At 38.2% G+C, this 14,150-nt stretch overlaps 6 protein-coding genes across 6 annotated transcripts in view; 3 read left to right on the plus strand and 3 right to left on the minus strand.

Annotated features, from left to right (window-relative positions):
- Window positions 1-1,985, plus strand: part of LOC104788253 (putative histone-lysine N-methyltransferase ASHH4) — a 2,491-nt gene extending 506 nt beyond the window's left edge. Inside the window, exons 3-12 of the mRNA XM_010513987.2 lie at window positions 93-204; window positions 323-422; window positions 505-583; window positions 681-849; window positions 944-1,024; window positions 1,150-1,282; window positions 1,446-1,473; window positions 1,556-1,646; window positions 1,774-1,822; window positions 1,914-1,985. Coding sequence (XP_010512289.1) covers window positions 93-204; window positions 323-422; window positions 505-583; window positions 681-849; window positions 944-1,024; window positions 1,150-1,282; window positions 1,446-1,473; window positions 1,556-1,646; window positions 1,774-1,822; window positions 1,914-1,985 — 914 coding nt within the window. The remainder of the gene's footprint in view (window positions 1-92; window positions 205-322; window positions 423-504; window positions 584-680; window positions 850-943; window positions 1,025-1,149; window positions 1,283-1,445; window positions 1,474-1,555; window positions 1,647-1,773; window positions 1,823-1,913) is intronic.
- LOC104788255 (methylenetetrahydrofolate reductase 1) lies at window positions 2,809-5,974 on the plus strand. Its single transcript, XM_010513989.2, has 10 exons — window positions 2,809-3,363; window positions 3,451-3,533; window positions 3,619-3,792; window positions 4,012-4,185; window positions 4,270-4,370; window positions 4,474-4,585; window positions 4,808-4,888; window positions 4,985-5,162; window positions 5,302-5,636; window positions 5,729-5,974. The coding sequence occupies exons 1-10, from the start codon at window positions 2,901-2,903 to the stop codon at window positions 5,804-5,806; spliced, it is 1,779 nt and encodes a 592-aa protein (XP_010512291.1). The 5' UTR covers window positions 2,809-2,900; the 3' UTR covers window positions 5,807-5,974.
- LOC104788254 (aminoacyl tRNA synthase complex-interacting multifunctional protein 1) lies at window positions 5,917-7,095 on the minus strand. Its single transcript, XM_010513988.2, has 3 exons — window positions 6,572-7,095; window positions 6,276-6,482; window positions 5,917-6,168 (listed from the first exon to the last, which is right to left on the minus strand). Exons 1-3 carry the CDS (start codon window positions 7,034-7,036, stop codon window positions 6,022-6,024), a joined length of 819 nt encoding a protein of 272 aa, XP_010512290.1. The 5' UTR covers window positions 7,037-7,095; the 3' UTR covers window positions 5,917-6,021.
- LOC104788256 (methionine aminopeptidase 2B-like) lies at window positions 7,225-10,192 on the minus strand. Its single transcript, XM_010513991.2, has 11 exons — window positions 9,845-10,192; window positions 9,582-9,624; window positions 9,383-9,490; window positions 9,136-9,235; window positions 8,903-9,048; window positions 8,724-8,815; window positions 8,546-8,640; window positions 8,163-8,259; window positions 7,897-8,040; window positions 7,584-7,801; window positions 7,225-7,478 (listed from the first exon to the last, which is right to left on the minus strand). The coding sequence occupies exons 1-11, from the start codon at window positions 10,020-10,022 to the stop codon at window positions 7,368-7,370; spliced, it is 1,332 nt and encodes a 443-aa protein (XP_010512293.1). The 5' UTR covers window positions 10,023-10,192; the 3' UTR covers window positions 7,225-7,367.
- LOC104788257 (QWRF motif-containing protein 6-like) lies at window positions 11,327-13,250 on the plus strand. The gene is made up of 6 exons (XM_010513992.2): window positions 11,327-12,231; window positions 12,317-12,436; window positions 12,549-12,665; window positions 12,769-12,858; window positions 12,953-13,060; window positions 13,147-13,250. Exons 1-6 carry the CDS (start codon window positions 11,365-11,367, stop codon window positions 13,213-13,215), a joined length of 1,371 nt encoding a protein of 456 aa, XP_010512294.1. The 5' UTR covers window positions 11,327-11,364; the 3' UTR covers window positions 13,216-13,250.
- Window positions 13,318-14,004, minus strand: LOC104788258 (SKP1-like protein 13). The gene has a single exon (XM_010513993.2). It carries the CDS (start codon window positions 13,908-13,910, stop codon window positions 13,443-13,445), a length of 468 nt encoding a protein of 155 aa, XP_010512295.1. The 5' UTR covers window positions 13,911-14,004; the 3' UTR covers window positions 13,318-13,442.

Below are 14,150 nucleotides of genomic sequence, written 5' to 3' on the forward strand. Positions count from 1 at the left end.
TTTTTTTTTTTTTTTTCTTACTTACTCTTTCACAATTCATTAGATACATTCTTGTTTCTTTTGTTTTCACATGAGTGAATCTTGTTTTAAAGATATATACTTGAATGAGAAATTAAAAACGATAGTTAAAGATCATGGCATATTCTGTTCTTGCTCCTTGGATCCTGGTTCTTCAAAAATCTGTGGAAGTGATTGCAGTTGTGTGTATGTTTTCCAAAATCTGACTTTATTTTTAGTCACTATGATCACAAATACTCATCTGATTTAAAGATTCTTGTCTGCATTGATTTTGACTTTTCTTGTACTTTTCCTTGATGTATAGGACTCTACTATCAAACTGTTCATCTAGTTGCACATGCAAAGGTGAGTGCACCAACAAGCCGTTCCAACAAAGACATATTAAGAAGATGAAGTTGGTTCAGGTTTGTATATTGCAAAGTGGCTCATACAAAAAAAAAAAAATTGCGTTTTAGGGCTATTGGTTGAATAAGTTGTTTCGTGTAGACAGAGAAATGTGGAAATGGTATTGCAGCAGATGAAGATATCGAAAAAGGAGATTTTATCATCGAATATGTTGGGGAAGGTGATGTTATATCATTGTTGCTCATGTTTACTTGTATATATATACTCTGCTTACTGTGCCATTGACTTATCTTCTTAAATCTATTGCTCACTAATAGTTATCGACGAAAAGATTTGTCAAGAAAGGCTTTGGAAGTTGAAGCTGGTCGAGACAAATTTTTACTTGTGTCAGATAAGCTATAACATGGTGATTGATGCTACTCATAAGGGGAATAAATCAAGATATATCAATCACAGCTGCAATCCTAATGCAGAGATGCAGAAATGGTTTGTTATCAATATTGCTCTCATCATCTTCTTCTGTTCAGTACAGTTGGGGAAAGAGTTATTTGTACAATGGTCTTTCTTTGTTTTCCAATAGGATAATTGATGGAGAGACAAGAATCGGCATATTTGCTAACCGTTTCATTAACAAAGGCGAGGAGTTGACCTACGATTACCAGTAAGAACATATATTTTCTTGCATCCACCAACAATACCTTAGCTTGTGCAATATTCTTGGATACTACTTACTATTGTCTTTTATAAAGTAAAATATTTAAGTTGTGATACTAAGAAATATAGCAGGTTTGTGCAGTTTGGTGCAGATCAAGATTGCTACTGCGGTTCAGTGGATTGCAGAAAAAAACTAGGTGCAAAACCTATTAAAGCTAAGAAGACAACTTTGGAAGAAGATGTGAAACCAGTGGCAAGTAAAAAGGTAAAACTGAAACTGAAGTCTATCTGGAAGAGAAGCTTAGATAAGTAGATGCTCCTGTTGAATAGTCGTCTCATGATCATGGTTTTGTAACAATTTCGAATATATTCATCCTGTTATGTGGTATGTTAAACAGTAACTTACGATATAATATACATCTGGTTAGGTGAAAAAGAGAAGTAGACGCGTTGCCGGTTAGTATTAATTATATGGCTCTATTTACGACAAGCTTCTCGATCGATTCGGAGGTATGAGACAAAAATTTGGATGCGTCAGGAAAATCTTGGATCAACAGTAGCCCAAGACAAATATGTTCCCGTAACTGCATAGGTGTGGTGATCAGTTTAGAACGTCCCACGAAGCAGAGGTATAAGCACAATAAGCAAGGCTCAGAAAGCGCATTCATATTGCAATATAAACATAAAGGCTCAGAAGCATTTACTTTTGCTTGTTGAGTTGTACTAGTTTTTGACAATAATAGTCAACATTTTCAGGTGTTTTGGCATCATTACACAATACGATGAGTTTTCAAGAAAACACTTGGTATCCACTTGACTTAAATCCCAACTCTATTGTTCATCACCTTCTATCTCGTTTTACGAAATCTAAGAGTCAAAATATATATTTGCTCCAGGTAATGTATGAGGATGGTGTTACCGAGACTATCGACATGTCCAGAGAAGTTTGGAACATCGTAAATGTTTGATATTGCTCCAATTAAGTCTGATTTCATTCCCAACATTTTTGGATTACACTTGAATTGTGAAGAAATAGTTTTGAACCCGAGTGTATCTGCTATTGTAACCAACCAAACTCTGTCGGTTGGCAAATAGATTTTGACTTTGTTGTTGTCAGTGTGTATGTATGTATCCAACTCGAATCAGTAGTTCAGTAGTACCATATGTGGAATCTTTTAGACCAAAGAAAAAGAAATGTCTTTTGGACTTTTAAACCGGGTTTTGGTTATTTTTGTGACAAAAGAATAACTAATACCCGGTTTAATAATTGAGAACTATATAACCAATTACCGGTTTGTTCTGTCTATGATTGACAGATGATTAAGCACGTGATCCTCCTGGGCTAGCTAGTGTCCGTTGTTCCGGTTGTTGATAGCCACGGTCCGATGACCGACAGTGGATTGGCTTTGCCGGTGGTAGGTGATGTGAGGCCCGCTCACCTACCTAATTTATTATTTTTATTTAAGAAAAATAAATACATATTGTAGTTGGAAAAATAAGAAAATTATGAAAACATGTTGGGAAATTTCAAACTTTTAGAACTTTTTAATTTGAGAAAAAGTTCAATAATTGGAAAAGAAAATACTATGTTTCAACATTTTTGTAATAGAATACCATAAGTGTCATACTTAAATAAAATACTATACTTTTGAAAAATATTGAATAACAATTTTCAAAAATAAAAATTGATATTATCTAAAATTTTACCGGTTACCGGCACGGCACTTACCACCAAAGTTGTTGGATCTCTTCCTTTTGTAGAATGAGAGAAGAGGTTAGTAGTATAAAAGAGTGCGAGTAAACGAAACACTATAGCCTCTCCACCACTTCCTTCCACACCTTACCTAATCTAATTCCGAATCTGGGATTTGGATCTCAGAAAGATGAAGGTGGTTGATAAAATCAAATCTGTGACGGATCAAGGCCAAACAGCCTTCTCCTTCGAGTTTTTCCCACCGAAGACGGAGGATGGTGTCGAGAATCTCTTTGAACGTATGGATCGTTTGGTCTCTTACGGACCTACCTTCTGCGATATCACTTGGGGTGCTGGAGGATCCACCGCCGATCTCACTCTCGAGATCGCTTCTAGGATGCAGAATGTGATTTGCGTCGAGACTATGATGCATCTCACTTGTACTAACATGCCTGTTGAGAAGATTGATCACGCTCTTGAGACGATTAGATCTAATGGGATTCAGAATGTGCTTGCTCTTAGAGGTGATCCTCCTCATGGACAAGATAAGTTCGTTCAGGTTGAAGGTGGTTTTGCTTGTGCTTTGGATCTGGTGAATCATATTCGGAGCAAGTATGGTGATTACTTTGGGATCACTGTTGCTGGTTATCCTGGTACTGAATTTGTTGCCTCTCCCTTTTTGCTGGTTTTGTTAATGTTTCTGATCTCTGATTGAGGATTTGTGTTTTTGTTTAAATCAGAGGCTCATCCGGATGTTATTGAAGCTGATGGACTTGCTACTCCTGAATCTTATCAGAGTGATCTTGCTTACCTGAAGAAAAAGGTTCGGATTTGTGTTCTTGCCTTGTGTTGAGTTTGGTTACTCGTGTTTGATCTGATCTGATGGGTTGTGGTTCGTATCTGAACAGGTTGATGCTGGAGCTGATTTGATTGTTACTCAGCTTTTCTATGATACTGATATATTCCTCAAATTTGTGAATGACTGTCGGCAAATCGGGATCAACTGTCCCATTGTTCCTGGAATTATGCCCATTTCCAACTACAAGGGGTTCTTGCGTATGGCTGGTTTCTGCAAGACCAAGGTATGTTGTGATCTCTTACATTAGTCATGATATGGCTTGCTCTGTAGAAAAATGTTGTCTTTGTGCTTAAAGGCTTAATTTTTTGAGTTCGCTTGTATCTATGTGGTTGCTTATTGATCATATATGATTTAGCTGACTTATATAGACCCTTGGTGATGATGCCGTATTACCAATGTTTATTCTTCGACTAATATTCTATTTATGCTACTATTGTTATAGATACCTGCTGAGCTCACTGCTGCCTTAGAGCCTATTAAGGATAATGACGAAGCTGTTAAAGCTTATGGTATTCACTTTGCCACAGAAATGTGCAAAAAGATTTTGGCTCATGGAATCACTACTCTTCATCTGTACACATTGAACGTTGACAAATCAGCTATTGGGATATTAATGGTTGTTTCTCATTTCCTTCAATCTCTTTTTCGTTGTAGTTGTAATATCTTACACACAAACCTAACAATGGTGCTCAAATTGCAGAACCTTGGTCTGATTGATGAGTCAAAAATTTCCCGTTCTCTACCTTGGAGACGCCCTGCAAATGTTTTCCGTATTAGTGAAGATGTTCGCCCTATTTTCTGGTAACCTTGCATTTTGTTTCTCTTGCTCTGAATTTTGTCTCGGGTTTTTAAACTTCACGTTGGGGAGAGAATAATATCATTTCGTTCTTCCTAATATTTACAGGGCAAACCGTCCAAAGAGCTACATATCTAGAACAAAGGGCTGGAATGACTTCCCACATGGACGATGGGGTGATTCACGCAGTGCTTCATACAGTACACTTTCTGATTACCAGGTACTACATATTCATTAGTTCTCTAACATTCTACTTTAGATTTTGCTAACTTGGATTCTAAAGGGCTTATTTTAGTTGTTCTTCTTGATTTACTTGATTATTGTATTTGCATATTGTTATTTTATCCTACTTATTATCACTTGTAAGTAGATGCTTGGTTTGCTTGCCATCTTCATATGCGTTTTTCATTGCTAATGAGTCACTTAATGCATGTGTTAATAGTTCATGCGCCCAAAAGCACGTGACAAGAAGCTTCAGCAAGAATGGGTTGTCCCATTGAAAAGCATTGACGATGTTCAAGAGGTAGCATTCCTTTACTAACAGTCATAGAAATTGTTTCATTCTCTTTTTCCTCATTCTCGCTTATTAAATTTTCTTGTAAAAACTGTCACAAATCAGAAATTCAAAGAGCTTTGCATTGGAAACTTAAAAAGCAGTCCATGGTCTGAATTAGATGGACTCCAGCCAGAGACAAAGATCATAAACGAGCAACTCGGAAAAGTCAACTCCAACGGTTTCCTGACCATCAATAGCCAACCATCAGTTAATGCAGCCAAATCCGATTCCCCAGCTATTGGTAAGGAAACTCATATCAATATTAGGTCTCAATATTTGACTCAGGATTCATCTATCCTTTCTTGAAAACCTATTAAACCCCTCTAGAGTTTCTCTTCTTAGCTTATAACAAGTGTGTAATTGCAATTGAAATTTTGCAGGATGGGGTGGTCCTGGTGGTTACGTCTACCAGAAAGCTTATCTAGAGTTCTTCTGTTCAAAGGATAAGTTAGACACACTTGTCGAGAAATCCAAGGCTTTTCCTTCTATCACCTACATGGCCGTGAACAAAGCAGAGAATTGGGTATCAAACACCGGTGAGTCTGATGTGAATGCAGTTACCTGGGGAGTGTTCCCAGCAAAGGAGGTTATTCAACCAACAATCGTGGATCCAGCCAGTTTCAAAGTCTGGAAAGACGAAGCCTTTGAGATTTGGTCAAGAAGCTGGGCTAACTTGTACCCAGAAGACGATCCTTCTAGAAAGTTGCTCGAGGAGGTAAAAAATCATCTTCAGTTTCTTGTATTCTTTTCTTTAACCAGATTAGTTTTTAAGCTGATACTAATGATAAGGATCTAATCAATGTGCAGGTGAAGAACAGCTACTATTTGGTAAGCTTAGTGGACAACGATTACATCAATGGTGATATCTTCTCTGTCTTTGCTTGATCTCCGAGGAAACCGACCGCAAAGAGGAAAAGTTCTATTTCGGGATTTGTTTTGTATCTTTTAAAGTTATTTGTGTTTCGTAATAACCTTATTTTGATGATTCAACAAAAAAAAAAAAACATCAGTTTGATTTGCAATGAAAAAAAATTGCCTTGGCGGCTTGTTCTTTCTCTTCTTTGTCAAAACAACATCTTAATATAAGCTCAAAAATAAAATCAAGAAATGTTGGCATTTCTTAAAGATTGTGAAGTAACAAGACCAGAAGATGTTCGCATCAAATGCTCCTCCTTAAGCATCGAAACACCAGACGCATCAGTCTTCAAAAGGGGTTGCACCGATTCCCACATCTTCTTCTTTTGAACCTGCAACAACAACAACAACAAAAAAGACACAAAAATTTGAAAATCCCATCACTAGTAACAGACATTGATACTGAAATGATAAGTGGTTTGCAGACTAAGGGAGATACCTTATTAGGAGGTGCAGGTTCAGGAAGCTGCTCAAGATCGTCTTCATTACCAAACCACACTCTATCTCCAGGAACAGAACCTTCAGGTGGAACAAGAAGCTCAACATTCTCATGAGCAGAGTCAGATGCAGCTAAAAGCATACCACATGACTTAACCCCTCTCATATTCCTCGGCTTCAAATTAGCCAGCACCACTACTGATGCACCCTACAGATTCAGCTCATTGGGAAAGTTCCTCACACAAAATCAAGATCATAATTCTCTCACAATTAGGACTTTGGAATAAAGAAACTGACCTGAAGGAGATCGAGAGGAACGTATTTGACGAGACCACTACAGATGATTCTGGGCTCAGCTTCACCGACGTCGACTTCTTCAACATACAGAGAATCCGCTTCCTCGTGTTGCCAAGCTTTCACAATTCGTCCTACTTTGATATCCAACAGATTCGCCGTCTCCTTCACACTCTCCTCCTCCTTTAAAGATTCGCTCTTCTTCTCCGATTCATCCGATGAAACCGTCGTGCCGGCGGCGTCGGGAGCTACCGTGCAGAAAGTAGCAAGTCGAGACCAAGAGCTTTGACTACGCTGGTGATAAACGGCGGAGACTCGAAGAGATGAGGAGATTGCTGCTACTGTCTTCGATGAAGAGGAGAAGAAACGTGGGAATTCGCGGCGGAGAGGAACCGATGAGATTTGGACGGCTAGAACTCCAGCCTTCATTTTCAGACCACCGGAAAATGCAGCTATCGTCGCCGCCATGGATCTATCTCTTATGTTGTCTCTCTCTCTTCTTCACCATATCTGTATCTGTAATTTATACATGTTAACAATTTTGTTTGTTTCTCACTCTTACGATTTGACTTGAGAAATTTCCAAAGCGTGAAGCTTTACGAATCAATTACTCATCTTTACTACTACAGTACTAGTAAGATTGATTGATGCGCAAATTCATGTGAAGTGTTTTTTAACAATCCATTGAAACATTATAAAAAGGGATTCAAAGATGTGTTAACGACGACAAAAGAAACAAGCAGTTGTACAAATCTCCACAACAGTTTGATATAATAGAGCAAAAAACAGAGGGTTTGAATCAGTAGTCGTCTCCCTTGGAAAGGACTTCTTTGCAAGTAGGTCGCAGTAAAATGGTGTGCTCATACTGTGAAACGTAGCTTCCCTTCACATCACACAGAGGTGGATACGGCTGAAAATCAAACAATGAACAAGATTTTGAAGTTTTTTTTTCCAACTCAGGATAGATCTGGGGGAAAATGAATCATCATCTAGACACTGGTGTGAGAGATTTTACCTGAACAATGCCAGAGTCACACAGATTCTTTAGAGCCATTAAGTATTTGGTTTCACCAATGCGGTCCAGATAGCGTCTGCAGAAGGCAAGTGTCGAGAAATTCTTGTTAATGGTGGCAAGGAGTTGTTTTGCTCTAGGCAACCTCAAGGGGACGTGGCCAACGTCAAAGTTCTTCATGTAATGGCTACATTCCAAGTCTTCTCTCACATATCCTTTCCCTGCAATATAACAGAAACAGAGGATAAAACATTAGTGACTCCCAAAGATGCAGTGGCCTATTCTTTTGAAGGTTGAATGTGCAAATCTCTTTTACCGGTTGATCCAAATGTTTCGATGGCATAAAACTCGCCCTCTTCCATCTTTGTCTGCTCGCCTCCTTTAACGATAGGAACGGATTTCCCAGCATGTATCTGATAGGGTCCAATGCTATGCCCATTCAAGTTTCGGATACTTTTAACTGCCAAAAGCACGTAACATATTAAGGTTTACAATTACATTAAGGGTCCATAAAATGTGACATCGGATAATTAGATGTCATCGTAAGAGCAGATAATTAGATGTGCCATCGGATAACCATACCTGGGAAGACCTTTCCATTGATTTCAACCTCATAAGACTCCATGACCTCCTGAATTGCAGCACCGATATCACAGAGACGGACATCAATTCCAGCTTCCTGAACCAGCCAAAAAAAAAACCCACCAAGGAGGTTAGGAGCAATAACCAAATGGTTCCCTTACAAATCAAAGCCTAAATGAAGTCATTTTACACTGAACTTAGAATTTCAGAATTCATTTGGACTCCACTGTAGAAAAGGACGAAATAGTAGGAAAAGATCAAAAGGATAAAGACAACATAATTAACCAAGCTGAATAGGACAAAGCATAACAACATTGCTTCATCCAACTGGTAGATTGTATATTCATGAGGCAATGTATATTAGCAAAAAGAAGAATCAGCACCTTGATACCAGTATATGTAGCTTCGCGAGAGGCAGCTAAGAGAGGATCAAACATAGGGTTGAACGCAACTGTAAACGCACAGTCAATAATACGCCCTGCAAGAGAAGAGATTCAAATTTATGTCTGACATTTGGTAACGAAGAAAAAAAATAACAGAAAGGAAGATTTGCCGTCATACCATCAATATGTGTACCAAAATCCAATTTCATAACATCATCGTACTGAAGTACAGTCTTATCCCCAGAGTTTGGTGTCCAATGAGCAGCAACCCTGAAAAGTTAAAAAGTCATTCGACTAAAGAAGAACAGAAAAGTGTTGATAGAAAGAAAAAGGTTGAAGGCACATGTCATAACCAACCAATTCAGAGAGCATCCAGTAGGGAATGCAATACCAGCTTGAAGACCATTCTCAGAAATCAACTTACGAACAGTATTCTCTAGGGTCTCACATATATCAGTCATCAACATTCCAGGCTTCGCTATGCTTCTGACATATTTACGAACCTGAAAAAGATGGCCAAAACGATCTTTCAAGCAGCTGCAAAAAAAGATGCCAGAATCTGTAGTCATTCAGTGAAAAAAACTCTAAACCTGGCGATGAACTTCTGCAGCTTGGCGAACAGAGTTATATATTGGCTTTTCAAAACGCTCCATCTCTCTCTTCTCTTCAGATGTTGTTCTCCACAGGTTACTAAAAACAGAAATGAAGCACCAATATATTAAAACAAACAGTGTGATAAAGGTAAGCAAAAACGCAGAGTCTTGACATGAGAAAGACTGAAAATCCAATAAACTCAAGAGTAGAGAAGACAAAAGTGGTATGGACTCTGAAACTTACTCATCCTTATACTGTTGGATTTCACCTTCAGGAAACTCCCCAGATGGGAAGAGCTGAGCGACAGGGATTGAAGGTGGATCAGTCTGTTGAGGGACTTCCTTCTTCTTCCTACAACATAATCAAAACCATCAATAAAGAAAACACCAAAAACTTACAAGTTAGAAGAAACAAAAAAAATAGACAAAAACAAATCTCTTACTTGCTTTTATTTTTCTTCTTCTTCTTCTTTGTTGAAGCCTCAGCTTAAAAATAACAAAAGTGTTTGTATTAAACAACCATCAGAACAAAGGATCGAATCTAAGAAACGTCCAAACATTTCAAGACCCAAACTCAGATGGAGTCATCCTATAAAGCTAGTTCCTTTGACAAACATATATCGAACATTTATAATCTAACACTCAAAACCATGTGATCAATCAGTAAACCAAAAAAAAACAAAAAAAAAAACCCAAATTTTTTTACCTTTGCTTCCTTCTTCTTCTTCTTCTTCTGCATCGTTCTCCTCTTTACCATCATCTGCAATCTCAAGCTTCTTCGAAAGCTCAGATTCCAATTTCTCCTTTTTTCCATTTGAGGATTCAGCGCCGCCATTCTCCACCATCACTGGAGCTACAACAACATCAGGGCTTTCACTCGCCATCTCTTCAAATCGATTCTCACCTCAATAACAAAACACTAACCCCCACCCACAAAAAAAAAAAAAGATCGTTGTAAAGACCTCGATGAAGAAGAAGAAGAAGTAAACCAGTCTTTCTCTTTCGTTACCCCTTTACTCTCTCCGATACTTTTGTACGGCAAACCCTTAAGATTTCTGAGAATTTGCAAAATGAGACTGTTAGACTGTATTATTTATGTAAATCCCCCTCATTACATTTCGCTTCTTAATGGGCCTTATCAAAATTTCTTTATGGGTTGGGCTTGGTTGGCGGGACCGCCGGATTTGATTTGCTATCTTATCGTTATGTTAACTTTTCTTTTTTGCTTTTGACTTTTTTTTTGGTAAAAATATGTTAAGTTTACTAGTGATATTAACTTTCATTGTCGAGTTGTGGAGGGCTAAGGAAATTAAAGACTTGTACACATATATTCACTATCACTATACGCAGTAAGTTAACTTTTTTAGTTGTGTTAACTTTGATTGCCAAGTTGTGGAGATAAGGAAATTAGGATTTGTATATATGTACAGTACTCTTCTCTTATGAGGTCAATATACAAAAGTAATAGGATCTTGTTATATAAGAAGAGAGACAAGAAAAAAGTTAGAAAGAGCGAGTTAAAGATGGGGTTGGGTCTTCCTATGATGATCGCATCTTCCGTAGGTTTGGTCTTTGTGATTGTCGTTGTTATCGTGATTTGTCTTTGTATTAGATCTGCCCGCAACAAAACACGAGAGAACTCCACTTTTTTTGATGTATCAGCTCTATAGTTGTTTCGCCATTTTAACAATTATGTTTTTTTCTTTTTTTTAGATTTAATAATGATATTATTGTAACCTTGTGAAAGGGTTTTTATCAATAATTTTGTCATTGTTTTCTGAAATCTTTAGATTTGTTTGTTACTCCTCTCAGTTATCGATTGACGATCATGTCCAAAAAGAACCCTCACGTTCTTACATGAAATTTTCAATTTTGCTTTCAGTGGAGTTGTTTGTTAACCAAGCAACCAAGCCTTAACCGGATCCTAAATGGACTAATTTACAGTAGGCCCATTTATCTAGGTTTGGCCCAAACTTATGGCCTTAGCTTGATTTTCTCATATATTAATGGACAATTACAGTAAAGTAATTAATCAGCCGTTACAGAGACAAGAGACCAAAGCCAAACAGCTCATTGTTCTGAAATAAACCGTAACGTATCTTCTTTATTCTTTTTCTTATATTAATTGGCCCATTTCACATAATTTCGAAATTCGAATCTGAAACACAACCTCGTGCCACTGGAATCTTTTGCGATTTTTTGAAAAACATAAAAAGAAAAAAAGTTATGGAGGCGAAAACCACCGGATCTAAGCAAAATCAGCCACTAACACCGGCAATATCAACGCGGCGGCCGAGAGTTAGAGAAGTTAGTTCCAGATTCATGTCTCCGGTTACTTCTTCTTCCTCTTCTTCCTCCTCAGCCGGCGATCTCCACTTTTTTACCACTTCGAGTTCTCCTAAACACCACCAGTTACACCAACGCTCTGTTTCTGCTCAAAGGCATAGACGTCAGTTAAAAATGTCGGACGGAGACGAGAACCGCTCATCAGAGACGGCAGCGCGTAGCTTAGACTCGCCTTTTACACTCTCTCTGACCGGAAAAACATCGAAACAAAGCCAACTGAAACAACCGCTCAAGGAGAATTCTCACCGCCTCGAAACGCCTACGCTGCCGATCCTTCCTCCGCCGTCTAGGTCACGGCTTAGCCAACACAGATTACTAACCGCTTCCGTTGCGACGAGGCTTCTCCAATCAAGCGGCATATCTAATGATAAGAGAGAAGGAGTCATCAACGGTCAGGATAAATCTAAATCCAACGGCTCTGATCAGTTTCCAACGCTTTCTTGTAGAACAATTCATCCTAGAGTCTTCAACAGTTGTGTAACTTCTTCTCTTAACCGAACTGTGAGCTCACCGTTGTCGAGCTGTACCGGTCGTGAGAGCAGTTCGTTTTCGCGGATAGGGTTGCCAGCATTGCCTCCCGTTGCACCCAATTCAAAGGCTGCAGCGGATTCGAAAAAACAGAGAAAGGCTTCAGAGCAATTGGAAGATGTGCATTCTCTGAAACTACTCCACAATCGTTACCTCCAATGGAGATTTGCCAACGCCAATGCTGAAATGAAGACTCATGCTCAAAAAGCTCAAACTGAGGTCAGTTACTGTGTAAGTAAGCTAGCTAATATCTTCTTTGAGCATGTTTCAGACTTTTTAATGGTGTTTTTGTTTTATCATGTAGACCATGCTCTATTCCTTTGGTTCGAAGATATCAGAATTACATGATTCTGTGCAAAAGAAACGAATAGAGCTACAACGTTTATTGAGAATTAAAGCTCTTCTTGCGATTACAGAATCTCAAGTAAGCTTATTAGAGATAGATATATACCTTTAGCTAGCTTTCACAATATTTGACTTCGATATGAGACTAATGATAGAATATGTTTATTTTCATATGGAAACTTTAAAAACAGACTCCATGTTTGGAGCAATGGGCTGCTATTGAAGAAGAGTATTCGACTTCGTTGTCGCAAACAATCCAAGCTTTTTCCAATGCTTCATTACGGCTTCCACTTGATGGACATATCATGGTATTATTATACACATCTTTTGTTCAGTAATGTCAACAACTAGGAAGTATCATCTGCATATATATATATATATACAACTAAGAGTTTGCTTGCCAAAAACCAGGTTGATTCTAAACAGCTAGGTGATTCACTTGTGGCTGCTTCTAAGATTGTTGACGGCATTACACAAAATGTTGTAAACTATATGCCAAAGGTTTAGTAGAGTAGTATCAATCTCAGGGTTTCAAGATTTATTTGTTTATAAAAACGTAGTATTAAGAATCAAGTTTTGTAAACTCCCTTTGCAGGCAAAGGAGATGGAGAGTTTGGTGTCAGAATTAACGAGGGTGACTAGTAGAGAAAAATCATTGGCACAAGATTGCGGAGTGGCTCTTCTTAAAACGCATCCTTCACATGTACCAATCCCTTTCTTTTACATATTATACAGTTTATATATGTTCATCATCCTTTGTTTATAAAAGTTATTATCTATGTTATGCAGATTGAAGAATGCTCTCTAAGAAGTCAACTTATGCAGCAAACACCAAAAGAAGAGTCATCTACTAAGTGAACACAACTCTTGTTCTGTTGGGTTGTAGCAGATAAAACCGATGTATCTATAGATTTTGAAAGAAAATAAAATAGTTTCAAGAATTGATTAAGAAACCAAAAGACTTATTATTATTTTTGTTGTCTCCAAAAGAAAGATAACAAAGTCATCTAACATCAGAAAGCACACAAATAAAGACAAGGACAATGAAAATACACAAGGAGAAAGAAAGAACCCTAATTAGAGGCTCATTGAAAAGCCCACTCATTCTCCTTGCGAACTTCTTCCTCTTCCTCCGGTGTAAAATCGTTATGGATGCCCAAAATTGCGCGAATCTCATCTGGGTTTTTACCAGAGATCATGTCAGCAACAGCTTGGCAAGAAATATCAAGGAGGTCTTTAATGTTTAGGTAATTAGCAGCCAAAATAACATCAAAGAGAGTGTGTTGTTCCATAGTCTTCAAGAACTCAGCGTCCCACTTCTTGAGTTCCTCTTTGCCCTCTCCGGTTGAAGCATCAGCACCAGCACCAGTGTGCTTCTTGCAATACTCGATCACCATAGCGAGGGTGGTTCCTTTGACGTTTGCGAGAGGGATCTCAGTACCGACGCAATCGTCTTCAATCATATGTGCTATCGTCTGCGATAGGCTTGCGACTGCTTCCTCGATCTCAAACAACTCACCATCGGAACTCCTCAACATAATCTTCTTCGACATCGTTCCTCTTCGTTTTCCTTTTTTTCTCTTTCTTGTGGTGGCAACTGAAGGGTTTTTTTTTTGTGATGTTGAGAGTTGCGATGATCTTAGAAAGTGTTATTTATAGAGAACCCTAATTGTGAGTCGGTGTAATCCTTGACTTCCTTTTCGAAATATGGAAAATTAGCCTAAAAAGTAAACCAAGCCTAAACCGGAGTCTAAAGTCAAATTAATTTGACGGAATCGGATAGGAATCCACGT

The sequence above is a fragment of the Camelina sativa genome, chromosome 5, assembly GCF_000633955.1.
Source record: "Camelina sativa cultivar DH55 chromosome 5, Cs, whole genome shotgun sequence".
Classification (NCBI taxonomy): domain Eukaryota; kingdom Viridiplantae; phylum Streptophyta; class Magnoliopsida; order Brassicales; family Brassicaceae; genus Camelina; species Camelina sativa.

Coding starts and splice junctions, on each gene's coding strand:
- LOC104788256 (XM_010513991.2), bottom strand. CDS start 10,022: ATGGCGAGTGAAAGCCCTGATGTTGTTGTAGCTCCAGTGATGGTGGAG. Junction 8,641..8,723: donor TTTTGGTACACATATTGATG/GTATGACGGCAA, acceptor CTTCTCTTGCAG/GGCGTATTATTGACTGTGCG. Junction 8,260..8,545: donor CTACATATACTGGTATCAAG/GTGCTGATTCTT, acceptor TGGCTGGTTCAG/GAAGCTGGAATTGATGTCCG.
- LOC104788257 (XM_010513992.2), top strand. CDS start 11,365: ATGGAGGCGAAAACCACCGGATCTAAGCAAAATCAGCCACTAACACCG. Junction 12,859..12,952: donor TTGTAAACTATATGCCAAAG/GTTTAGTAGAGT, acceptor CTCCCTTTGCAG/GCAAAGGAGATGGAGAGTTT. Junction 13,061..13,146: donor TTAAAACGCATCCTTCACAT/GTACCAATCCCT, acceptor TATGTTATGCAG/ATTGAAGAATGCTCTCTAAG.
- LOC104788254 (XM_010513988.2), bottom strand. CDS start 7,036: ATGGCGGCGACGATAGCTGCATTTTCCGGTGGTCTGAAAATGAAGGCT. Junction 6,483..6,571: donor TTCCTCTCGATCTCCTTCAG/GTCAGTTTCTTT, acceptor CTGAATCTGTAG/GGTGCATCAGTAGTGGTGCT. Junction 6,169..6,275: donor AACCTGCACCTCCTAATAAG/GTATCTCCCTTA, acceptor TTGTTGTTGCAG/GTTCAAAAGAAGAAGATGTG.
- LOC104788255 (XM_010513989.2), top strand. CDS start 2,901: ATGAAGGTGGTTGATAAAATCAAATCTGTGACGGATCAAGGCCAAACA. Junction 3,793..4,011: donor CTGGTTTCTGCAAGACCAAG/GTATGTTGTGAT, acceptor CTATTGTTATAG/ATACCTGCTGAGCTCACTGC. Junction 4,186..4,269: donor CAGCTATTGGGATATTAATG/GTTGTTTCTCAT, acceptor CTCAAATTGCAG/AACCTTGGTCTGATTGATGA.
- LOC104788258 (XM_010513993.2), bottom strand. CDS start 13,910: ATGTCGAAGAAGATTATGTTGAGGAGTTCCGATGGTGAGTTGTTTGAG.